Below are 26457 nucleotides of genomic sequence, written 5' to 3'. Positions count from 1 at the left end.
TACATCTGAGCTCTTATTACATAATTATGAGTGTTGATTTACCAACTAATTCCTTGGAGGAAGTGACTGCGTTTTGGGTAATCCCTGAAGATCATGAGATGCAAAACAATAATTTAATATTTTTTCCCTTGTCACTGGCTTTGATATAGTTTGTTACATTGAGACTTGTGTTAATAAAACGTTTAAATTGATAGTTGAAAGCAATTGCCAAATTGAAAACCCATCATTTAAACAATCCATCGTGATGATTTTGATAGCAAGCAAAAACTAGCTTTGAAGTCCTTCGTATAGTTATGTATAGACCCCACTCACCAACGTCACAAAATGACGTGTCGCTGTATCCGGCCACCATATTGTCCGTCATTGTTTATCCGTATTCTCAATGGTTTCAATTTGTCGTGCAACTTATAGTGCAATTCATGGAAGCCCCGGTGCTTTCAGACGCTGTAAACTCATTGGATGCGTTGCATAAAAGGCGTTATGTGGAAAAGCTGTAGTCTATCCATTCGCCAGATCCATATTTGATGCCTAAATCGATATTTTTCGACCCGCTGTCTTCGCCGTCTCTGCCTTACAGCTGCTACCCTGATATCTACAACTAACTTGTCCGCAGAAACTCAGCCTATTCTCACGAAACTTTGAAAAACTTAAAGAGCAGCACTCTAAGCAACATTACCCCGTGTGACCCTTTACTTTCAATTTTCTTAAATGGCGACAATCAATTAAAAAAAAGTTGACTGCGATGGCCGACGCTTCAAGGATAGGTGGATATTGGACTATTTCTTCAATACAATACGCAACAACTGTGTCTGCCTCATTTGCAAAGAGACAGTCGCTGTTTTCAAAGAGTTGGATGTGACGCGATATTACCAAACAAGACACGCTGACATGTACGACAACATTACAAGGAAGATACGCAGCGAGAAATTATAGCAACTTGAAGCTAGTTTAATTTCACAGCAGCAGTATTTCCCAAGAGCCCGAGTGTCGAAACAGACTGCCACAAAGGCGAGATTGTTGAAATTATGAATTTAAAAGAATAATAATAAAGCAAATGTGACACACAGAAGGGCTTGCTAAAAATTGTTTAAATATATTGTTCTACGTAAATCAGCCAAGGTAGCCCCCCACATTTTTACCACACCAAATCTGGCCCCCTTTGCAAAAAGTTTGGACACCCCTGTTTAACTGATGATCCGTAGACGAGGCCAGCTTCTTTCACTTGGTACCAGCTAAATATTATTCAAAAAATAATGATGGCGGAATAAATAAACATCTTGAATTTGAAACTGTATGTTGTCTGCGATTAGCCTCGCAATGATCTTAATTGTGCTTGTCAGCCCAAAACCCTCTGAATATATATTAAATGCATCTTACCAGATATAAAATGACTACTACATAGTCCGTGGTGATCGTTTGGTGCCCAGTTTTCTCGTCGAATTGCAGCAGTCCATCTCGCTTTCCTCTCCGGGTCTCTCGGAATACGGTAGAACTTCAAGTCTCTCCGTCTATCTTCTCTGTTACTGCAACCAACCGCCACACACGCCTTCACCATTTTGATTATTAATGTTAATGAGCAGAAAAACACGCCATAATAGGAGGAATTTACGTAGCGGTAATGCGTATACACGACGAGCTGACGGACAATATGGCGCGGAGGCGTGGTTGTGACGTCATGTGAGTGGGGTCTATAGAGTTAAAGCATTTTGCAACAGTTCCGTGTAGTGTTGGGCGAAATGGCCTAAATTTCATTGGTACTGATAGTCTTGATATTTTTTGGGGCGAATGTTGAAATGTCTTGATACTTATTAGGGGTGTAATCATACATTGACTTAGATTTATACATTTATTTGTTTAGGAACAATCAAATGAAATCGGTCAAAACACAAAATATCGATTAACATGGTCATCTTTTAGATGTGCCGATTTCATTTAAATGCTTGAAATGTTTCAGCACCAAAAATGTCAACATTTGTATTTTTATTGCTTTAGGTAAAATGCAATTGATTATGTTAAATGTTTACTTCACATTGTATTTAATCGCTCGAAGCTCCTTGAATCAAATCGAACTGTGGCGGGCTTTGTAATATCGGAAAACATCGTGTTTTTTGTCTAAAGAATCAATATCATATCGTCAAGAAATTGGTGATTAAAGCCCTAGTTTTAACACTTAGCCAATTTGTGAGGTCCTTTGTTGCTTCTTTAATCTTTTAGATTATTTGGATTATTGAAACACTACTCTGTTGTTCCCCATTATACAGTATTAACAGTTTTGTTGAATATGTTAATTGCCTCAAAATAGTTTTATTATTATAATATTATTATTGTAAATAAATATACTCAGCATTTTTAAAACCAATTGTCAAGCCATAGTTAAATGCACTAAAATAAAATGAATTAGGGAATTACCTAATTTAGAGTGAGTTTAAGCACTTAAGGGGTTCATTATTAAAGTTTTGAGTATAAGTACTTTAATGTCTTTAACTAGAGTTTATGCATTCAGATGCAAAACTACATATCGCCCATGATGTTGAACAAATCTGAAACTAGACACTGAAGAAAGCTTTTCATTGGTTCAGATCTGAGTACTTCCACATCATGAAGTAATTTTACCCCAAGAAAAACCCACAATAACAGGATCTGAAACAGCCTTGCCCTGCTGCGGATGAGCTGTAATTAGAAGCCATATTTAGAAGAGTGCTTTGAAACATGATTGAAATTTTATGTAACCCTACTTCTTGTGAAGTTTGTTAAAGACTGCATGAGTAGCAGATTTTGGCTTTATTCCTTTGTTGTTAGCTGAGCTTTAGGGGCATTTTACACTATGTACGTACTACAGTATGACTTTTTACCCAGTGATCACAAATAGCCAAGAATCTCTTTCTAATTGTTGCCACCTGTTTTCACTTTAAAATACTTGGTCGTAGTTTTAACAGCATAGACAGTATGATGCTATTGTTTTTGTTTGAATTAGAAGGCCTTCACATTTAACTGGAGTCACTATGTACAGTGCCCTCCATAATTATTGGCACCCCTGAAAAAGTGTTTTTTAGCTTCTAATATATATATATTTTAATTCAAATAATATGGGACCTTAATGGAAAAAAGAGAAAAATCCAACGTTCAATACAAGTGCATTCATTCAGTGGGGAAAAAATCCCACATAAAGAAAAAAATATTTGACATCAAATAATGTGTGTCACAATTATTAGCACCCCTGGTGTTAATACTTGGTACAACCCCCTTTTGCCAACAAAACAAGGTCTGGCGACTGAGATGGCCATGGGAGGAGCTTGATTTTGTGTCTGGTGAACCATTTATGTGTAGATTTGGCCATATGTTTAGGGTCATTGTCTTGCTGAAAGACCCAGTGACGACCCATCTTCAGCTTTCGGGCAGAGGGCAACAGATTTTGATTGAAAATGTCCTGGTATTTCATAACATTTATGATGCCATGCACCCTAACAAGGTTCCCAGGGCCTTTGGAAGTGAAACAGCCCCAGAGCATCACTGACCCACCTCCATACTTCACAGTGGGTATGAGGTGCTTTTCAGCATGCGCATCTTTCGTGGCACGCCAGACCCACTTAGAATGTTTGTTGCCAAAAAGCTCAATCTTGGGCTCATCTGACCAAATACACAACTGGGACCCTGTGTATTTTTGTGTGAGACCAAGATTGACCAAGATCTCAGTCCCCAGACCTTGTTTTGTTGGCAAAAGGGGGTTGTACAAAGTATTAACACCAGGGGTGCTAATAATTGTGACACACATTATTTGATGTCAAATAATTTTTTCTTTATGTGGGATTCTTTCCCCATTGAACGAATGCACTTGTATTGAAGGTTGGATTTTTCTCTGTTTTTCCATTAAGGTCCCATATTATTTTAATAAAAAATATAAATATATATTAGAAGCTAAAAAACACATCTTTTTCAGGGGTGCCAATAATTATGGAGGGCTCTGTATTATCAAATCACCTAATAAAATAGAATAACATGAAAATCAGTCAAGAATGAAATCTAATGCGAATTGTCTGAAAGCCTTTTTCCCGTGATGGCATTTGGAATGCAATTTTAAAATTTCCTAATCGACAACTTATCAATTAAATTAATTGACAAAATGATATTACTGATGATGTTTTACTACGACATGTCCAAATTCTCTTCTTTGAGCCTTCTAACACTTGCACTGTTTTGTCCTCTTTAAACGGACCACAGTTCTTTTTCTCAGATTGTCGGCTTTGTTTTGTAAATGTGAACGCACATCCCAACTCTAGTTCGGACCAAACAAACGAACTCTGGTCGGCTCAAAAATCGTGGGTCTCTCCACCCGCTTTAAGCACTCAAGCGAACGCTTATGCTACATTACGTACAGCGTCCCGCTGTGACGCTCCACACTCCCTCCCCTCCCAGGAGGAATTTCCTCGTCTAAATTTGTCCAATCAATGAGTGTGCCTTTTGTACACGTGATTCTGCTCAGACAGTTCAGTTGGCGCAGTGTGAATACTGAACCTTTTCAACAAGTCATTTGCAAGTATTTTTGCGAGGTAGCTCTCCAACCGGACTGATTAATTGTCCTTTGTAATTAATCAAAATAAGTCATTTTTAAGCATCTGCCTTTTGCATTGGAAAATAATATACATTGACATGCTAAAATAGCATTCCTAGTCAAAATTTCCTCAGTGCATAGTTTTGGGTTCTAAAGCACAGTTACAGCCAAAATGTTGAGGCTAAAATAACATGAGAGTTATGATTAGCGAATTAACCTAAAAAATATTTATCGATTAGTCGGCTGTTAAATTAATAATTTGGGGGCAGCCGTAGCTGTCATATACTGCCAAATTGGATGTTGACACATTGTTTTTGTTGTTGTTGCTTAGTGAGCCTTTGAAGCGAGAAGCCTTCCAATCTCAACTGCTGACATGACGAACAAAAAAATGTTGATCACGTGGTCAAAAACACAATTCTAATACACACACAATCTTGCCAGGAAGTATTTGATAGTACTATAAAAACTGTTTAAGATACTCCCATTGAGTTGTTATAGATTTAAAAGCCATCATCAATGATGGTATTTTCTTGGCTAGGACTTAAACTTGCACTTCTCACACCCTGTAATAAAGCTACATGGATACAAACAGAAATGCAGCAGCTGTGGTCTGGAAATTTAATAAACATCTGCTTACAGTTCCATCAGTCTCTGTAACTTACCATTTAAAGGAGAAGACGACACATAATATAAATGGTATTCACGTAAAAGATAGTCGCACTAAGTATTTAAGTCGCACATTTTTAGACCTCCGACAAAGGATAAAACAGTAGTTAAACTCAGAAAAGGACATTGAAATAACTTCTGCTTCATGTTTTAGCATTTAATCAAGTCTGACTTAATATACGTACGCACTTCTCTGAGCTTGTCTAGCTGACCATATGAACAGGTCAGTACTTTTCTTTTTACTTCAGATAAAATGGCTATCTTGTAAGATAAGAAATTATGTTTCTAAACTCAACCTCAACTGGGACCGAGGTCAACTTCACCTAGGAAACTGAGTAGGGAGAGATCATCCCAGATACATGGGCCTTCCTTTTATCACTTATCTCTAAAGGCAGTCTCATTCTTCTTTCTATACAAAAACAAAACAAAAATACATTTATGATTTTACATTTGCACATTCTTGCAAACCTCTTTAATGACTTTACACATATATACAACATAAAAGTTTTTTTTTTTTTGCCCTTAATCTCTGTGTATGACATACTATTAAATCTTTAATTAAAACATTTCGTCTGGCTATTTCTGTTTCTTTGATTGCCAAATAAATAATCTGTTCTATTAATTTTATTAGAGTTTCTCTTGACCGCACTGATTGCTGTACGTGTATGCAGATCTTCGATTTCTGTTTTGTCCAAGCAGATTTCAGTCTCTATGTTCTGCACTATCAATCAAATTTGCCCAGGGGCTTCAGAAGTGCTGCTCAGGCCAGCCGCATACTGAACCGTTTCACAGTATGTGGCGTTCTGCCACTAGTTTCTGACCGTAGGCCACTACTAGTTTTGCTGTTATTCAAAATTTGAATTGCAGGGACCAGCATCACAACATTGCAGACATAACAATTGAATATGTGGTGTTGTATCACGTGAGCTTTACAATACGTTAGATTCTTGATAAATTAGACATTTGCCACTCTCAATCAGCAAAACGCCTTTGTAAATGTTCCTCAACCTGCTCCCTGGTTTCACTGCAGATCCCAATGTCATTTGCGAATAATCATGGTCTATTTGGATATCAGTCTTACTTCATTTGGAAGCCTATCCATCCCAATTGCAAACAAGAAGGGGCTCAGAGCGAATCCCTGATGCAGCCCCTCCTCCACCTTGAACTTCTCCTGCACCTGCAGCACTTTTGTTCTGCTGCAGCACTACCAAAACTTGATTCCTGCACGTAACCCTTCCCTTCTGCTGTTTTCTTTTTCATCCTGGTCAAAAAAACAACATGGCGAAGCGCATCAGGCAAAGTAATGAATTAATTTCGGCAATTATGGTGAATTAGTGATTTCTAGCTTATTGAATAAAGTTGAACCTAGTTAGGGCATGTTCAAGGTTGCTACTGAAGACATGTTTTCATATACTGTCGGACTGTGTGCACTGATGTCATCAGTATGTTCACCCCCTTCACTGACTAATATAGCATCATCGCCACCTATTGTTTCAGAGTACTGAAGTCAGTTGTCACCCAAAACTCCCTTTTAAGATTTCAACTGTTTAGACGGCAAAGACAGGTGGACCTTCTAGTCTGGAAGTTGTATTTTTGCATGTTTAGCCCCCCAAAACTCTGTTGCTGTGTAAACGACAGGGCTCTCTGGAAAGGTTTTTGCATTGTCAACCCCGTTGCCCTGTAAACGGCCCATAATACTCAATCTTGTCATGAGTGTAGCCTCTGCTTCTCATTCCCACGCTTCATTGTGTGACTCATCAACTTTATCCCTCTATAGTTCCCACAACTCTTTATATCACCATTGTTCTTAAAAATGTTTACTAGCATGCTTCTCACTTTGAAGAATTCTTTTGACATATTATCAAAGATGTTCACATAATAGGACACACAAAAAAAACAATGCTGAAGTCCTGGTTAGCCCATAAAGTCCTAAGACTTTTGAAAATAGAACAAAATAAGATTCTTACGTTTTGTACTTGTGCAATGTCAGCAAAATTATTCTATTCTATTCTATTCTATTCTATTCTATTCTATTCTATTCTATTCTATTCTATTCTATTCTATTCTATTCTATTCTATTCTATTCTATTCTATGTAAACATGTGCCGATTACCGGTTTTAAGGTATACCGTGGTAAGAAAATGTTGCGGTTTCAAAAACGCAAAAATATATACTGGTATATAAAATTTCTATATCATACCGTCCCTAAGGTATTAGCTATTTTTTGTGTTCCAAAACTGACGGGAGAAATCCTTCGCTTGCAGCTGCAAGGCTCAACCCTCCCCCGCCGGTTGTTGCTCAGTGTCAGTGAGTCAGCTGTGCTACACGATGGCTGGAGGAGGTGAAACTCTTGAACTTTTTCCCCCATCAAAAAAAGTAATAAAATCGGTGGTTTGGGAATACTTAGGCTACAGAAAAGTTACAGATGGCCGCAGCTAAGCGGAGGAGGGCCAACCGACATGTTAAACATGTTTACGGAGAGTGGCTGCCGACGAGGCAATACCTCCAATATGATTTCGCATTTATACAAAATTAAATTTTAGTAAACACTGTCATGAACGTTTCCCACCAGCTACGAGAGTTAACTCCAGCGTGTTTAGTGTGTCTAGTGGTGGTAAAACATGGTGCTTTTTTTCTCTCTGGCAACTGTCTGTGTTGAGAAAGAGATAGTGTGTATAATGTAAACGTGATACGAGTCATACGCACATGCTTTTTATGGAAAATTCTATTTTGTTCTGGTGGAAATGTTGAGCTGTGGCTGTGGGTTTTGGCTCACTTAAAGGACTGAATTTATTTCAATTTTATTTAGAATATATCAGATATTTTTTGTTATATTTTTAATTTATTTTAACTTAACATTATACTTATGTTCCAATTTGATATGTTTTGAAAAAAAAAAAAAACTGTTCAATGGAATTTAAATTTTTTTTTATTTTAAACCCAGATATCTCAAAGTAACACATTTGAGAGCTGTAATTGCAATATCGTGAAACCATGATATTTTGGCTTAAGGTTATCATACCGTCAGAATCTCATACGGGCACATGCCTAATTTGATGCTTGAAGCGTTTATAATTGAACGAACTTTGAAGTCTCCCTTTGGCATTGAATCAAAGATGCCACTATTACAGTGCGCATGACATCACTTACGTCCGCAACAAGCTACTGTTGAGTTTAAAATTAAATATGTAGCGTCCTTTGTGTGTGATTCAGTTCTCCACTCTTAATTAGATTTACTTCACTTAACGCTGAAGTAGACCTCGTTCCTCTCCACATCTCCCATTTGTGGACTCCACGTCGACGATATACTTTGCTCCTCATTCTCAGCTTTCCTCACTGTCCATCTCATGTCTCATGGCATAAAAAGTACTTGATTGATTATTTGGCATTGATGATGATTTAGACATCATGATATTTTGATTAATTTTTTCCTAGTAGACTCCAATCCATTTGAACTGGGAGGGCTAACAGCGAAAAAAACAAACAAAAAAACATTGTTGTCTGCCCTCCCAGTTCATATGGATTGGACGTCAAGTCACAACAATCCTGCATCTTCACATCCATCCCCTTAAATTTACTGTCAACAATTCCACTCAAACCAAGTTTTTTTTGTTTGAGTGGATGGCTGCTGCAACTTCTATCATGCAAATCCAAGTTCTGGACTGGTAATTCCATGCGCAGCTGAATCGCTTACTAAAACAAAATGGACGGAAAATTTCAGTCATGTTTTGTCGTCTGATAAAAATATCCAGGCATTTAGTCACACTGTAGGCTCTTTGTCAAAATCATGAATTCATTCAGCATCTTTGTGACTTCACTACTAGTTACAGAGATTATTGACACAATGTCTCAAAAGTAAAGATGGAGCTAATCATTGTGCCACAAAGGTTACACAAACTACAGGCCCACATTTCTTCTTGTTTTTTGAAGACACATGTTTCTGATAACATAAACAAAACTTTCCTTTATTCTCTCTTCCCTGTTTTGACACAGCAGCAGTTCCCGCCCATTCTTTCATACAGGACACACCTCTTTTGTGTCCCTCCCTGACTTCCTGCTTCTCAATTTGCACATATTCTCTTGTCTGTGAAGTACATTAACAAGAAGCCAGAGAGAGAAAAGAGAGAGAGGCTTCATTTGGAGGGGGGAGGAGTTGCACAGGTGGGACACAGATTGGGAAGAGCCACTTGTAAGAGCCAATTGTTTCAGGAAAAACACAGTTGGGGTAGGGAAGGGGGGAAGAGTAAGGTGGAGCGTTGTTGACTGGCCAGGCGCACAGGGACAAGTCAGACTGGTTTCTACCCACACGATCCTGACTTATCCCTTCCTTTTGAAAAAATATACAAGTGGAAACAAAGCGGCAGAAGTGTTTTTGGAAGGAAAGTACAGGGGTTTTCTTCATATTTCAACATCTGCCACAGAAAGGTTTTCCAAGATGCCTGAAGAAGGCCAATATTATGGAAAGCATGGTAATTTCCTTTCATTCTTACTTTTGTCTTGGAACATATTTTCCATCTTGATTGTTTCTTTTGAAATGAGCAGTGATTCGATGTTGAACTGTAGTCATACCAGACCAATGGTTAACAGCTCATCAGCTTTGTGGGGAAACGTGTAGGTGCGTACTACTCATTATGCAGCTGTGAACGAAAGTCGTGAACCTCACCGACTTTCGTTTTCTTTTCCTCGGCATGAACGATTCATGTTCAAACACTGAGGTACCAACTGGTTTCGGTTCAGAACTGATCTGCTTTTACGAAATTGTACAGAAACCGTATTTGTTCAAAGCTAGGCCTAATTTTTTCCAACAACTGAGGTACTAATTGGATTCAATTAAAAACGGATCTATTTCTACAAAGTTGTACAGAAATCACTCAATTTGTTAAAATATGTAGGCCTCGTTAGGTCCTGTGCCTATGTGGTTTTCAACATATCAATTGAAAGTAACAGTATGGCATCATTGCATAAACAAAGGGCACTCAATGTTTCAGGAAGTGGTTTCTCTAAGAGCCACCACGATAAGTGCCTGCTGCAGCATTAATCTCCTTAAAAGCATCCATAATTTATATGCAAAGACGCACCTCTGAATATTCTTTGATCCAGACTGTGATCATCCATTGTACATAGTATATAAAAATCAACTATTAGTCATTCATTTCCTCATCTTGTCATTTTACAGCAAATAGTATTATCTTACTCTATTTATGATATTGCTGTCTTTTATAAAACATGAAACTCATCTTACCTTTTTGAAGTTGTAATAGTGGCCATTTTATTTCTCAGGGTGCGTATTGCATTTTACTCTATTGTACACTGAAGAGTTATAATTGAATAAATGGCATTAGAACTCGGACAAATGTAATTTACTAATCTGACCTCCTTGGTGGTGGAGGCAATAACTTTTTTAAATGGTCAGTTTTGTTTTTGACAAACTAATAAGCAACCTATTGTTATATTTTGAATGTGGCACAACAAAGTATCAAGTGACATCTAGTGGTTGTATAGCTTCCACTTACTCATTCTTGCTCTGGTTTTGCTTAGTCACTAGGGAGGAATTTGCTGGGTTGCCAGGCGTGTCCGCCTGTAGGGGAAAAACTGAGGAAGACTGGAGCACGCTGCTACTATACTCTAAATTAGGTTTCCTTTTATGGATCCTTATTGTGTCATTTGATAACACATATATATTGCACTTTTCACCCCAAGCGCTACTATAGACAACATTGAACAAAAACAATAATGTGATCAAACACAACACATCTATTTCTTCACCTACTTTGATGCTTAAAGCAGTGACCGTTCAAAGAGATTAGCACTAATTTCAGAAGTTAGAAATAGTGGCTCTGTTTTTAACTCTTTTCAGTGCTATTGACAATGATAGATGTACAATCATGTAGGTCTTTTAATCCTCTGTGAATTTAAATGATTTTGTCACTATAGTAGACATCCAATCCATTAGTTCATTCGCTGCTTGTCCTCCCAGTTCAAATGGATTGGACCTCTGGCGCTTTCAACAGCAGCCAATGAGTTAGTTATCTTTACATGTTTTCTGTGGGAATATTGGATAAGCCTTGCTCTCATTCTGACAGGTGAGCCTAGGAAGTATGATCCAACATTCAAAGGCCCACTTCAGAACAGGTATGAGGGATGAATAGATTTTTATTGGGATTTCTTTGCCGAAATTGATTGAATTGCAACCCCATGCCCTCCCAAAATCTGCTCTCGTCTCCAGGAGCTGCACAGACATTGTGTGCTGCATCCTCTTCATTCTTGCCATATTATGCTACATTGGAGTTGGAATTCTTGGTAAGGAATCAGTCCATATATTTTATGCTCACTTTGTTTACAGATATATTCTGTAACATGAAAATAAAATTTATTTTTCAAGCTTGGTCGCAGGGTGATCCCAGGAAGGTGATCTATCCCACAGACAGCCGAGGCCAGTTCTGCGGGCAGGCTGGCACGCCGCTTGAGTGAGTACCCCCCACACGCGCACGCATGCTCATTCTAAAATCCTTAAAACAGGCATGATTTTGTCCCAATGAGTATTGTTAATTAGTCACCCCCAAACAAGAATTGTCGGCAAAAAAACTATTTTTACGCAGAGAACAGTCCTGAATCTGCGGAGAGCCGTTCTTGATTCCGCGGCTTGAAACAGTTTAAAAACTTTTGAAAATAGTTGCAATATCCCAAGTGAGCACATCCCGGGCTAGTCAACAGCGTTGACCACATGTAAAGACAAACATTGATGTTCGTATACCGTATTGGCCCAAATATAAGACGGTGTTTTTTGCACTGAAATAAGATTGAAAAAGAGGAGGTAGTCTTATATTTGCGGTCTAGACATTATACCCATTCACGACGCTAGATGGCGCCAGATATCATTGAAGCGATGTTCTGTCAGGACGGATCTCAGCTACTGTCCACATTCACGAGGCCAGATGGCGCCAGATATAATTGAAGCGATGTTCTGTCATGACAGATCTCAGCTACTCTGAAGTTTATCCAGTTGCATTATTTTATTGCAATTAGAGCTGTCCCGACTAGTCGACATAGTCGACGTCATCGATGACGTAAATCCGTCGACGAGCACAACATCCCGTCGACGGTTAATGAAGGGCTAAAAAAATATATGCGTGGAAAGTTCAGAATGTCGGATGCTCTGTATGCAAGCGGGGAAAGCAGCACAAAGCCAAAAAAAGCGCACCAGAGTGTCCAAAACATTGGCTTATTTCAAAGAAACAACGGAGGGTACACTCTTCTGTCCTGTCTCTTCAATGCCAAGCTTGGCTGCACGTCGGCCGTGAATAAACAACTCAAATGCCGTCACCCAGTTTGTAATTTTTTTTTTTTTTTTCATTTTTTGTACACCAGAGGGTGCTGTCGCCTTACTGAATAATAATGTTTCATTGACAATGGGCCTATAAGTGCTATTAGTATTGTCCTTAATGCTAACTAAAAGGTTTATTTCATGTTATGGTTTATTTTATGGTATAGAAAATTATATAAGGTTAAAAGGTCATAAATATATACAGTATATACAGTGATTGCACTCAAGGGAGAGATTGTCAATGATAAGGTAATAAATTAAGGTAAAGGCAATTCATTGATATATAAATAAGGTTTAAAAGGAAAAAGGTGAAAAGTTTTTGTTAATTTCTAATTGTGTTGTTTTTATTTGTGTGCACCGTAGCTCTTATGGTGTGATTACATCAAGGATGGAATAAAAGTTGTAAACCATCAGTTTAAGAGACCACCTTTTCATTCGGGATGCTACACTAGTTAATTCTATCAGCATTTGAACTCAGTTTATTTGTGATTTATTATTGTTATTTACGTGTTTATTTGTACTTTAATAAATAATTTAAGTTTTCCAATGTTTTTTGTGAATTGATAAGCGTCAACAAAAATTTCATTGCTAAATTAGTAAACAAAAACAATTAAAAAAAAAAATTATTAGATTAGTCGACTAATCGTAAAAATAGTCGGCTGACTAATCACGAGAAAATTAGTTGTTTGGGACAGCCCTAATTGCAATATTTTTCCTTACTATGATTTGTTTCAAGACTACAGTTAGTTAGACTTCAGTTTGATGGGTAATGCAGTTATTGCAATTTTGTTGTTTTATCACAATAGATTGGTTTATTTACATTTTAAAAACCAGAAGCCATTCATTTACGAATGTGATTGCACTTTAGTTTACATATTTAAATGTTCAGATATTGAGATTTGAATGAGGCAAAATAACATGCTTTTTCTCTCAAATACATTTTTATAATCATTTGTTTCGGATGTACTGTAATTATTTTCTGTGAAAAAATTAATTTGGTGTTCAAAAAGTCTTTTTTTCAAACTTGAGTCTTGAAAAAGGGGGGGTCGTCTTATAATCAGGGCCGTCTTGTATTCGGGCCAATACGGTATATAACTATTGACAATTTAGTCTTCAATAAAAGTAGCATGAATGTTCTGGGACATAGGAAGCTAAAGTACATGTAGAACCCAAGACAAGCATAAGCTAAACATGCAACGCTGCGAGATGCACATTTTGACTACAGTATATGACCACTGTAATTCCGCTTTAGAATACATCAATGATATCGCATAACTTTTAGTTTATCTTAAATTGTTGGCTTGGATTTATAATATCTTGTTAAATTGTCTTTCCGCAATCAGGAACAAGCCACTGTTATTCTACTTCAACATCATGAAGTGTGCCAGTCCCTTGGTGCTACTGGAGTTCCAGTGTCCAACCACCCAGGTTTAGTCATCTTTCCCGCTCCACTGAGCAGATCTTATTGTGCATCTTAAACATGTCAAATACAGTGTATATTCAAGCACTTATTAGTCGTGGCTGAATGGTGACCATGCTCTGCACCTTTCTTTCCTTATTAGATGTGTGTGGAAAAGTGTCCTGAGAAGTTCATGACATTGATAAAAGCTTACAGAAATGGAAAAGACTTTGATTACTACAAGTCCTTCTGCAAGGAAGGCGTGACTAACTCTATGGTGGGTTTTGAGTTATGCTAGTAACATTTTAGATGTATCATGTACTGTAGATGTTTGTCGACGAAGTTGTTGTTAAAAAAAAAAGTTCCCTCATGCACTCTTACCAATTTGAACAATGTTTCAGGCTGTAACTGAAATCCTAAAGTTGGGTCTGTGTCCTGCCATGCTGACCCCTAGCAAGCCTTGTGAGTTTAGTCTCCATGCTTTTATCAAATCTTCGTTTTATCAAGTGGTTCTCCTTATTTTCTTACTTTCTTGCTTTTTCCATGTATAGGTGGTGTCAAATTCACCTTTTTCATTGGCCAGATTGTACAGTGCTGGCCAAAAGTATTGGCACCCCTGCAATTCTGTCAGATAATGCTCAATTTCTCCCAGGAAATGATTTGGTAGTAATATCTTCATTTATGTTGCTTGCAAAAAAAACACAAAAGAGAATGGGAAAAAAAATCCTTATTATTTTACACAAAACCCTAAAAATGGGCCGGACAAAAGTATTGGCATCTTCAGCCTAATACTTGGTAGCACAACCTTTAGACAAAATAACTGCGAACAACCGCTTCCGATATCCATCAATGAGTTTCTTACAATGCTCTGCTGGAATTTTAGACCGTTCTTCTTTGGCCAACTGCTCCAGGTCTCTGAGATTTGAAGGGTGCCTTGTCCAAACTGCCATTTTCCGATCCCTCCACATGTGTTCAATGGGATTCAGGTCTTGACTTATTGCTTGCCACTTTAGAAGTCGCCAGTGCTTTCTCACAAACCATTTTCTAGTGCTTTTTAAAGTGTGTTTTGGGTCATTGTCCTGCTCAAAGACCCATGACCTCTGAGGGAGACCCAGCTTTCTCACACTAGGCCCTACATTATGCTGCAAAATTCATAATGTCAAGCAGTCCAGTGCCAGAGGCGGCAAAGCAACCCCAAAATATCAGGGAACCTCTATCATGTTTGACTCTGGGGACCGTTCTACTTTTGTCTCATCTGACCAGAGAACCTTCTTCCAAAACGTTGTTTTTTTAATTTTTTTTTTTTTTTATGTCGTCTCTGGGTCAGAAGTGGGGTCTTCCTGGGTATCCTACCATAGTGTCTTTTCATTCAGACGCAGACGGATAGTACGGGTTGCCACTGTTGTACCCTCGGAGTGCAGGACAGCTTGAACTTGTTTGGATGTTAGTTGAGGTTCTTTATCCACCATCCGCACAATCTTTCGTTGACATCTTTCGTCAATTTTTCTTTTCCGTCCACATCCAGGGAGGTTAGCCACAGTGCCATAGGCTTTACATTTATTGATGACACTGCGCACGGTAGACACAGGAACATTCAGGTCTTTGGAGATGGACTTGTAGCCTTGAGAAGCAAAATTGTGAGGAAGGATGGGCAATCTCAAGTCCTCAGACAGTTTTTTGGTCATTTTTCTTTTCTCCATGCTCAATGTGGTACACACAAGGACACAGGACAGAGGGTGAGTTAACTTTAATCTATTTTAACTGGGTGCAAGTGTGATTTAGTTATTGCCACCACCTGTTATGTGCTACAGGTAAGTAACAAGTGCTGTTAATTGCACAAATTAGAGAAGCATCACATGATTTTTCAAAGGGTGCCAATACTTTTGTCCGGCCCATTTTTGTTTTTTTGTAAATTTTACATAAAACTTAGTTTTGTGTAAAATGATACCCCCCATCCCCCCATTCTATTTTGTGCTTTTTCGTTGCAAACAAAATAAATGAAGGTATTACTACCAAAGCATTTGTAATTGCCATCATTTTCTGGGAGAAATTGAGCATTATCTGACAGAATATCAGGGGTGCCAATCTGGAATTTGGATTTTTTTTTGCAAGAAGTATGAAGTCGATGCACATGACATGCTTTCGTTGACTGTTTAACACCTGTGTCATACAGTTTGAAACAATTTTTTTACTTTTCTTTTAGTCACCCGAAGGTGCTTCCCAGCTTTGGGCCAAAAGGGAGGAGTGATAACTGTGGGAAACAACTCTCACTTTGATGATGGTACTGGAAAGATGAGAGATGCCAAGGATCTTGTGGAAGGAGTGAAGTGAGTGCTGTAGTTGTTATTGCATAAGAAAATAATCCCAAAACATTAGTTTCCTGAAATATTTAAATTAAGATGTGGTGTTCTGCTTTAACTGGATAACTTTAAACTTGGATGCCAGTGATGGCAATAGACGTTGAATCCAGGGCCGGAGTGGAACTCATTTTCGGCCCTGGAATTTCATGCCTCAGACCGGCCCACTCATTTAAAATTATGTCATTATGCATAGACGTGTTAAGTTCAGTGTTCTCTAAAGCCGTGTACTGTAATTCTGTGTATTCCAATTCAGTGCAGGTAATGGTTGCTTAACAAGGTGGCTTTATTTTAACAAGTGCAACACAACATATTTTGAACAAATTTAAAAATGGATTTAAAAAAAAACTATATTAAATGATACATTTGGAAAATAAATTAGGCCTGTCAAACGATTAAAATTTTTGATCGAGTTAATTACAGCTTGAAAATTAATCGTAATTAATCGCAATTCAAACCATCTATAAAATATGCCATAGTTTTCTGTAAATTATTGTTGGTATGGAAAGAAAAGACACAAGGTGGATATATACATTCAACATAAGGTACATAAGGACTGTATTTGTTTATTATAACAATAAATCAACAAGATGGCATTAACATTATTAACATTCTGTTAAAGCGATCCATGGATAGAAAGACTTGTAGTTCTTAAAAGATAAATGTTAGTACAAGTTATAGAAATTTTATATTAAAACCCCTCTTAATGTTTTCGTTTTATTAAAATTTGTAAAATTTTCAATCAAAAAATAAACTAGTAGCCCGCCATTGTTGATGTCAATAATTACTTACACAATGCTCATGGGTGCTGAAGCCTATAAAATCAGTCGCACCCAAGCGCAAGCGGAGGGCGGCAAAACTCCATAAAACACAATTAACAAGTGGGCATGTCATTGTACTGTCATTTAAATCTGTCTGAGCAGGGCATGTGCGTTAATTGCGTCAAATATTTTAACGTGATTCATTAAAAAAATTAATTACCGCCCGTTAACGCATTAATTTTGACAGCCCTAAAATAAATGAATAAATAAGACCTTTTCTGCAACATCAAATATTAACAAAATGAGTGTTTACAGATAAAACAAACATAGCAACATAACAATATGAAAAATAAAGAATACGTATTGCACATTGTAACAACTTCTAATGATACTATTATCCATTTTCCATTTCCACTTTAAAAACGCCACGTAATTGAATATATTCATTCTAATGTTCACTCGCTGAACGACATGGCAATCCTACCTTCCAGCTCTGCACCTGTGGTGTGTTCATTATGGCTAATGCTTGCTGCTACATATCCCTTGTGAGGTGCTACAAGAAGCCAAAGTTTCCACAATTACATATTGTCGTATCACACGGTGCAAGTTGCATTTTTTTTCGCCATCCGGCCTTACCACTTTCGTTGTAATCCTCTGTAGTTTGAGGCCGCAAGGTCGTTGCATGAAAAAAATTAGCTATTTTCGCGCATTTTGCCGATTCTTTCACGAGTGCTTTTCTCTTTTTAATTCTTAATTTTCAGCGCCACCCTTGCTCTTTTTATCCATCCGAGCACCGAGATAGCAGCTAATTTGGCTCAATACAGACTACAATTAGGGGGCGGAGCTGCATGCTGTATTTTTCGTCTGCACACGTGAGGATGAGTCTGGGGAAAAAAATAATAGTTTTTTTTTTTTTTTTAAGACTGCCCACAGGGACAGCGGTAACAGAATGTAAGTTATACTCAGTGACACTGTCATAAATAAATACCAAACAAAAAATGATAACAGTGTAATATTTTTTTTTTTTTTTTAAAATAAAACCCGGACCGGCCCATCTGGCCAGCCGGCCCTTCTGGAATCGTCCAGAAGCTCCCGATTAGTCACTCCGGGCCTGGTTGAATCCATTAGAAGTGGGAGGGTTGGCAGCACATCAACGGTAGTTCCTCGCCAGCCCTCCCACTTCAAATAAATTGTACGTCTACCAGTGGAAAAAAATCAATTTCGATTCACAGCAGATGGGTGTCTATCATCGACAATGGTGCTGAAAGTGTCATTGTACAAATCCTACACTAAGTTGACCTCAGTATTTTTTTTTTCTCCTGTAGGAATGCAACAGTGGTGATTGAAGCACGCCAGGTGGTCATGAAAATCTTCGAGGATTATACACAATCTTGGTATTGGATATTGATGTAAGAGTCCAACTGTTGAAAGTTTATGTAAAAAGGATGGATTGTTTGCCTACCTCCTTTACCTGCTGATTATCCTCATGCTCTGCAGAGGTTTGGTGATTGCGACCGTCCTTAGCCTGGTCTTCATCGTCCTCCTGCGATTTCTGGCTGGAATCATGGTCTGGGTCATGGTAGCCTTGGTTATAATAGTGATAGGATACGGTAAGACTTACCAATGGCACGTGTATCTATAGATATACGGACTTAAAAAAAGATTATTATAATACCACAATGTTGTTTTACAATGGAAATGTTTTTTTTCTAAATATTTTATCTAGGTATTTTCCACTGCTACATGGAATATGCTGCCCTGAAGGGAGCGCCTGGTGCTGACGTGACCTTGCAGGATCTTGGCTTCCAGACAGACTTTGCCGTTTACCTTCAGATCAGACAGACTTGGCTGGCCTTCAGTAAGTTAAATATACACTAAACACACTGTACAGATGTAGGAGACTTATTGCATTCATCATTGTTCCAGTAAGACCTTTTTTTATACAGAGGCTGAGTTTCGCTTGGTGTAGTCCTTGAAGCATTCATTATCACTTTTTTTGCATTTAGTAGTGTTTTATATATGTGTGTATTAACTATAGGACTAGTTAATCACAACATCCACAATCATTTCAGTTGGTCGATGAATCTGTGTGTATGTTTTGTGTTTTTACTGGCAAAAACTAAAGGCTGCCAAATATCTTGACATATAAATACAGTGGTACTTCTACATAGAAAGTTAATTCGTTCCAGGACCTTGTTTGTAAGTCACAATGGTCGAATGTCGAGCAGGATTTTTCTATAAGAATACATTATAATTCCATTAATTTGTTCCACAACATGAAAACCTACACTAAATCCTAAATAAATACTGCTTGTACTATTACAAATGGCAATTACACATGGCAAAACAAATAAAAATCATGATAATAATACAATGTCATAATAATTCCTGTTATAATGTAAAGAATCGGGTTCTAATGTGGCGGATGTGTTTTGCGTGCTGCACCTGAACTCACCGCGTGGCTTACGTGACAGTGAGACAGGTGGGGTAGAGGTTTTACCATAGACTTAATAGCAGGGGTCGCGTTAACCGAATATTTTCCGTCGTTGACCGGTTTTTTAAAACGGTGATGGAAAAAACTGAAGTCCATCTGTCATTTTGAAAGGTTGCAATTCACACCCCATACAACAGGGTGGCGAGTGAGCATATTAATTAGCTATTGTCTCTCTTGATGCATGACGTTGTTGGCCTTACTCGGAAAAATGTCAAGGCAACTGAGTGTTTGCCTGGCACGGCCAGACTGTTCTCCCTGTATTTTTCAAACACTGAGATAAAAGTCTGGGACACAGCCTCTCGAGTAGGTACAAAATGAATCGACAAATCAGATTTGTTTATTTGCGTGACGTGTTCTTCACGAGCAACGTCACTCTTGCGCGCCGAAAGTCGTCTCTACAACAACACGGATGGCGAATGGGAGAGCCGAGAATATGTTCCAATCCATGGTAAATTCAGTTTTAAATGAGCTAAAACACATCGACACGAGTCATTGACAACAGTCTGTCTCGCGCTAGCCATGTTGAATAAACTCCGTTCTCCTCGTATGTTTACTTCCGCGCGCAAGTCCCTCGTCGCTTTGCTAACGGCAGGTCTGCCCGTCGCTGATTGGTGCACTCCGCTGTCTGTTTGCCTCTTGTTAAGCTTGTTCGGACAGAATATTAATTTAAAATGAATGAAAACTAAATAGAGCTGTCCCGACTAGTCGACATAGTCGACGTCATCGATGACGTAAATCCGTCGACGGGATGTTGTGCTCGTCGACGGTTAATGAAGGGTTAAAAAAATATATGCGTGGAAAGTTAGAATGTCGGATGCTCTGTTTGCAAGCGGGGAAAGCGGCACAAAGCCAAAAAAAGCGCACCAGTGTCCAAAACATTGCCTTATTTCAAAGAAACAAAGGAGAGTACACTCTTATGTCCTGTCTCTTCAATGCCAAGCTTGGCTGCACGTCGGCCGTGAATAAAAACCTCAAGCGCCTTCACGCAGTTTGTAATTTTTTTTTCTTTTCATTTTTTGTACACCAGAGGGTGCTGTCGCCTTACTAAATAATAATGTTTCATTGACAATGGGCCTATAAGTGCTATTACTATTGTTCTTAATGCTAATTGAAAGGTTTATTTCATGTTATGGTTTATTTTATGGTATAGAAAATTATATAAGGTTAAAAGGTCATAAATATATACAGTATATACAGTGATTGCACTCAAGGGAGAGATTGTCAATGATAAGGTAATAAATTAAGGTAAATGCAATTCATATAGGCAATTCATTGATATATAAATAAGGTTTTAAAGGAAAAAGGTGAAAAGTTTTTGTTAATTTCTAATTATGTTGCTTTATTTGTGTGCACCGTAGCTCTTACAGTGTGTTTACATCAAGGATGGAATAAAAGTTGTAAACCATCAGTTTAAGAGACCATCTTTTCAATCGGGAGGCTACACTAGTAAATTCTATCAGCATTTGAACTCATTGTTTATTTGTGATTTATTATTTATTATTATTGTTATTTACGTGTTTATTTGTACTTTAATAAATAATTTGAGTGTTCAAATATGTTTTTTGTGAATTGATAAGCGTCAACAAAAATTTCATTGCTAAATTAGTTTAAAAAATAAATAAATAAATAATAATAATTAATTATTAGATTAGTCGACTAATCGTAAAAATAGTCGGCTGACTAATCGGGAGAAAATTAGTCGTTTGGGACAGCCCTAAAACTAAATGCTATTGAATATGTCATTATTATCATTTTAAAAATGTAAGTGACGGGTAAAAATAGATTATGACCGGATTTTTATGACAGTCAGTCAAAATGACAGACAACGAAAAAGTCTAGCGCAACCTCTGCTTAATAGTGATATTGACGGGGCAGGGGCCGGTTAATAGGTGGTCTGAATTGTTGGCGTGGCCGTCAAAGCTGATGGAGTGGAATCAAAGATTTTTTTTTCGCTGAAAATTCTGGTGAATAAATGCTTAAATCCCTGAATTATTTATAGACATGGACGTAAAACAGTCTCGATTCTTTGTTAAAAGCAAAAAAAAAAAAAGTGCTGTTAGCATTTGTTTTGCGCAAATATGTCGAAGAATGATGCTAGACTGTCAGTCAATGTGGCGGCCGCCATATGTAAACAGCTTTTCTGGTGAAAATTATTGTGAATAAATGCTTAAATCCCTGAATTTTTTTATATAGACGTAAGACATTCTTGATTCTTGGGCTAAAAAAAAAAAAAAGTGCACTTAGCATTTATTTTACTTAAATATGCCAAAGAGTGATGCTAGTCTGTTAATGTGGAAGCAGCCTTACAGCAAAGAGCTTTTTACGTTTAAAATTCTTGTGAAAAAACGAAAAATATAATAATTACCTTAAATCCTCGGACAAAACACTCCTGAGACCATCCTTCCTGTTTGTATGCGGTATAGCTTTTGTACTTTTTCAACATAAATTCGGCGTTGGATCGCTGCATGTGTCGCTGCGACCGACTGCGAATAACTGAAGGGGATTGTGGGATGGCCCCCTACTTGAAGGTGTGGCGCAGTGAAGGTCGAATCTCACCCGTCAATATCATTATGAAGTCTATGGTTGTACTCTTAATTTTCTGTTGTTGTTGGAGTCAACTGCGGCGAACAGTAAGCGTGTTGTGTTGCACAGGTTCTGAAATAAAAAAACTGACGAAGCTGGTGATTTCTTCGGCGACATTACCACAACAATAATAGTCACCTTAACTAAAGACTGGCAAATTGAGGTCTGAGGAGGACCGTTGAGATCGTAGGTATTCTACAGCCGTATTGTTGAGACAGTTCACGGTTGTGCACACCTCTCTCATATTTTGCTATCAATTCCATCTTCATTTCAATGGTAAGCGTCAGCTTTTTATTTTTTTCACCACTAGCACTAACCTTCTTGGAACCCATGTGGATTTCTCTCAAAATCTGAGGTGCGCTGTCATAAATCCTTGTGATTTGAGCATTTTGTCAGATGTAGAAACAAATGGCGAGTCAAATTTAACGTCGGATGTCGAAAAGATAATTTGTCGAAGCGATGGTATGTCGAGGTACCACTGTATTTTTATTGTTCCTTTTCTTGTTAAGTGCTGAGCTGTTTATAGTACCGGTAAATGTAGTCCAGTGATTGGCAGGTTCTACCTGTCCCTCATCTCAAAACAGTGGACTTGGCTTAGTGATTTTGCATAAAACAATGAGGCAGCTCCAGCACCTCTTTACAACTGAATGGGATAATTAGTGCGTTTTCACCTTCTTTAACAAATTGTCGCCTTTGCAAAGCATATTAACTAGGGATGTCCCGATCCAGGTTTTTGCACTTCCGATCCGATACCGATATTGTTGTGCACTTCCCAGGGGCGCTGCCAGGGATTTTGGGCCCCATGAAAAGATATCACTTTGGGCCACACCACCAGTGCCGGGACACACACACACACATTTAGAGTATCAACTACGTAATTTCCTGCATTCTGGTGAATCTTTACACACTCATTTGTGCATTTTCTGCATTAATTTAAGATGAAAATATATTTATGTAAACATACAGCGTATAGAGCAATAATGAATAGACTGATATCATCTTTAAGAAATGTACTGAAGCCCATCTTTTACAATCTAAATATATTTTTATTAGAAATATTCTCAAATACCACAATGAATGACTTAAGTTAAAACAAAACTTTTATTCTAACAATACTACAGCATACATTAACGCCAATCAAAAAAACAATCTTTAGAATGATATAACAAACAAAGCGAACACCACACACACACACACACACACACACACACACACACACACACACACAAGCAATCACACTCACAATCACAAACAAAGCGAGCAGATTGCAGGTTGCTCAGCCTTAGTCACCAAGAGCCCAGCGCCGAGCCTTCTTGATAGCAAAGTCAGTGATCAAATCATTAAAGTCTAGCTTCCTAGCCAACTGACTTTCAATGGACAACATGGCAAGACTAGAAAGCCTGTCCTGACACATAGTGGACCTCATATATTTTTTTATGAGTTTCAGCTTACTAAAAGCTCTCTCGCCGCCTGCAACCGTTACGGGGAGTATGCAAAATATTCGTAAAGCGATGCACACTTCTCCAAAAATGCTTTGCAGCTGTATCTTAAAAATTGCATTCAGGAGACCAAGAGAGGACAAGTTAGGGGGGAATGTAGCAGTATACACAGTTCAGGTGTCTTACTGAAGATGGTCCTGGCTCTGTAGTGTACATAAAATGACAACTATAACAATATCTTCTATATTATTCTAGTATCTTAATTTAATTATTAGTTATGTATCATTCATTAATAATGATAATTATTATTATTAATTATTATTACTTATTACTATTTGTCTCTTAGCCACTAATATTTTACGTGTGGTGTGGCAGTGTTCAAGTTGATTCCTCACCTCCTTCAGTTGGGAGTAAAGATGAGGCTGGCTCATAAAGGGTGTCAGGAGACAGGGCTGCTGAGCCAGACGCAGCAAGAGGAGTTGTGCTTGTGCCTATTACAACAGGCGAGGGCAGAGACAACTGTTTTGGTGTGGAGAGCTTGCGAAAGGGTTAACCTGCTGTACTAATTAAATCTAAGCTAAAAGTGGAGCAAACACTAGCTAGCAAACAATTACAGTATTTCATTATGGAGTAGGCTTAGCCCCATTTGAAAACTTACAATCTCCACTATAGGCTACAGCTCCGAAGCCAGGTCCCTTCCTTGTTAACTAACTAAATTTAATTGATGACAAACTAAATTCAATAAATTCTTGACAAACTGGATTCAACCAGATTAAAAAAAAAAATCCACACCAACTTTCAACATCTGTATGATACCAAAAAATGCCGTCATTATTTGGAATTCATGTTCTTGAATTGGTCAATGTCGCTCACTGAGGTCGGGAAAATCCCGTATTTCTTACGGAGTGAGCTGGGACCTGCTTCTGAGCTTTCTAATAGACGTCGCGTGAGCTAAAATAACAGGTTAATTTTCAGCACTACACAGACACAATTTACACTAACCTTCCTTTGTGAAGTACTTTTTCACATCCTGTTGGCCTTTTCTACCCCTCTCCTGCTTTGCTTTATTTTCTTTCCTCTTTTGATAGCCTGATTTCTGTTTTGAAAACATTTTTGATGTAGCCTACCGCACGCACAGTACTCGGAGTCATTGACTGGTGTAAATGTGCACCGCTGCTCAGCCTGCGCGCGGTCTGATCAAAGGAAGGGCGGACGAAACCAATTAATGAAAATACGCGGGGGGGTTGCTGGCAATACATTTGCTCTCTGGATGGTTACTTTTTGCCAAAAACAAAACAAGAAAAAGAAACCCTTCGTTTTATACCTTTTAAAATTATAATGATTAATATTTAAATTTGCAAACGATTACCTAATGCTCTAATTTTCTTTGTGGGTCCCCTCAGGCCATGGGCCCTTAGAATCAGTACCACTTTTCCCCCCTATACGGCGCCCCTGGCACTTCCGATCAGATACCGATATTGTTGTGCACTTCCGATCAGATACCGATACCGGCCTCTCTGAGCATGTATTAAAGTTTAAAGTTATTTAGCCTCCTTACTTAGTTGTCAGACTCATGTTGAAAAGGGTTTTAGTAGTCTTGATAACAACTTGCCAGCTGAATTAGGTGAGTTGGAATAACACATAATGGTTGGTAACAAGAAACTGACCTGTTTATTAAATGATAATATAAATAACAGACAGAAATGACATATTCAGACAGTAAAACATGCTAATAATATTGTAAACTGTTTTAAAAAAGCAAAACGCACAAACAACCTCAAACTGTTAACTATTACACACTCCCTTTGATTCGCTTGCCCAGCCTGAAAAAACCCAAAATTTTATGTTTTATTTGTAGGCACGAGCCCGAAAACAAAACAAAATTTTATGCTTTATTTGTGAGGACTCAGGAGCGATGCGTGGTTACGTTTTGTGTGATCACGTTTGGTGACGCCAGTGCATATATGCATAATGATAACAAATTATAGCCTGTCTTTTGTAACAAATTCTCCCAGTTAAACAAGCCTGTAAGATGGATATTCAATAAACATTTATATATTTTATATTTGCATGTGTGTTCTAACAGGTGGATAGTGTATTTGACATTTTAATCTCCTCAAGTTGGCAGAAAAAAAACGCAAGTATTCTATACTATACTCTACATATTTTTATCATTATAAATGCATTTACACAGCGAAATAACGCTGGAAAAGTACATACATACATACATACATCGTTTTAGTATAAATATATGAATATATATTTTTTGAAAAAAGTCTGCCCGATGCGTCTAAATCCCACTTTACTCACGAGAGAGAATGGCTCGTCATCCAGAATGATTCCTTCAGCAATGACTCTTCCCTGGGCTTTGGGACTGTCAAGTGCCAGTTTGTCACGCATAGCAAAAGTTTCTGCCAGTGTTCGTTGCGTATGACCTTTCTTTCTGTCTTCGGTTTTCTCCTTTTACTCCTCATATACTCCTCATACTCCTTGTATTGTTTGTGATGGTATTTCGATAAATGTTTGATTAGTTTGGTTGTATTAACACTTCTTACAGCTTTACCACCACGCTTGACTTTATTGTGGCATATGTTGCACTCCGCCTCTTCATCTTTGTCGTCCTTTAAAGTGAAATAATCCCACACAACTGACATTTTTACCGATAGTCTCTCAGTCATTTGGGAGACGGTAATGTAGTGTGTTGAAGGTGTGCGTAAAATGCAGACCGGAATTTAGGGAAACCGAAGCAAAAACTGGAATGGATTATGTAAGTCGGTGCACTGGAAAACCCGGACCGGACTTTCAAAAAAACTCTGGATCGGTAGTCTGGATCGCAATTTTTCCGTGTCGGCCGATCCGATACGCATTTTTTTGCCCATATCGGC

General features: G+C 38.0%; 1 protein-coding gene across 3 annotated transcripts in view; it reads left to right on the top strand.

The window, feature by feature from the left end:
* Nucleotides 1-26457, top strand: part of LOC130904311 (choline transporter-like protein 2) — a 37638-nt gene that overhangs the window by 984 nt on the left and 10197 nt on the right. The window contains exons 1-11 of one of the 3 annotated variants that reach the window (XM_057816993.1): nt 9324-9684; nt 11299-11347; nt 11442-11515; nt 11598-11682; nt 13883-13967; nt 14102-14215; nt 14340-14400; nt 16142-16265; nt 18382-18465; nt 18554-18666; nt 18783-18914. In XM_057816993.1, the coding sequence (XP_057672976.1) occupies nt 9651-9684; nt 11299-11347; nt 11442-11515; nt 11598-11682; nt 13883-13967; nt 14102-14215; nt 14340-14400; nt 16142-16265; nt 18382-18465; nt 18554-18666; nt 18783-18914 (955 nt within the window). In that variant the 5' untranslated portion in view covers nt 9324-9650. Of the gene's footprint in view, nt 1-9323; nt 9685-11298; nt 11348-11441; nt 11516-11597; nt 11683-13882; nt 13968-14101; nt 14216-14339; nt 14401-16141; nt 16266-18381; nt 18466-18553; nt 18667-18782; nt 18915-26457 lie in introns of those variants that run through there. The other 2 variants (XM_057816995.1, XM_057816994.1) reach the window with 2 other exon arrangements.

The sequence above is a fragment of the Corythoichthys intestinalis genome, chromosome 16 (genome assembly GCF_030265065.1).
Source record: "Corythoichthys intestinalis isolate RoL2023-P3 chromosome 16, ASM3026506v1, whole genome shotgun sequence".
NCBI lineage: Eukaryota > Metazoa > Chordata > Actinopteri > Syngnathiformes > Syngnathidae > Corythoichthys > Corythoichthys intestinalis.
Note: the sequence above shows the minus strand (reverse complement) of the source record. Positions and strands in the feature narration are given on the sequence as shown.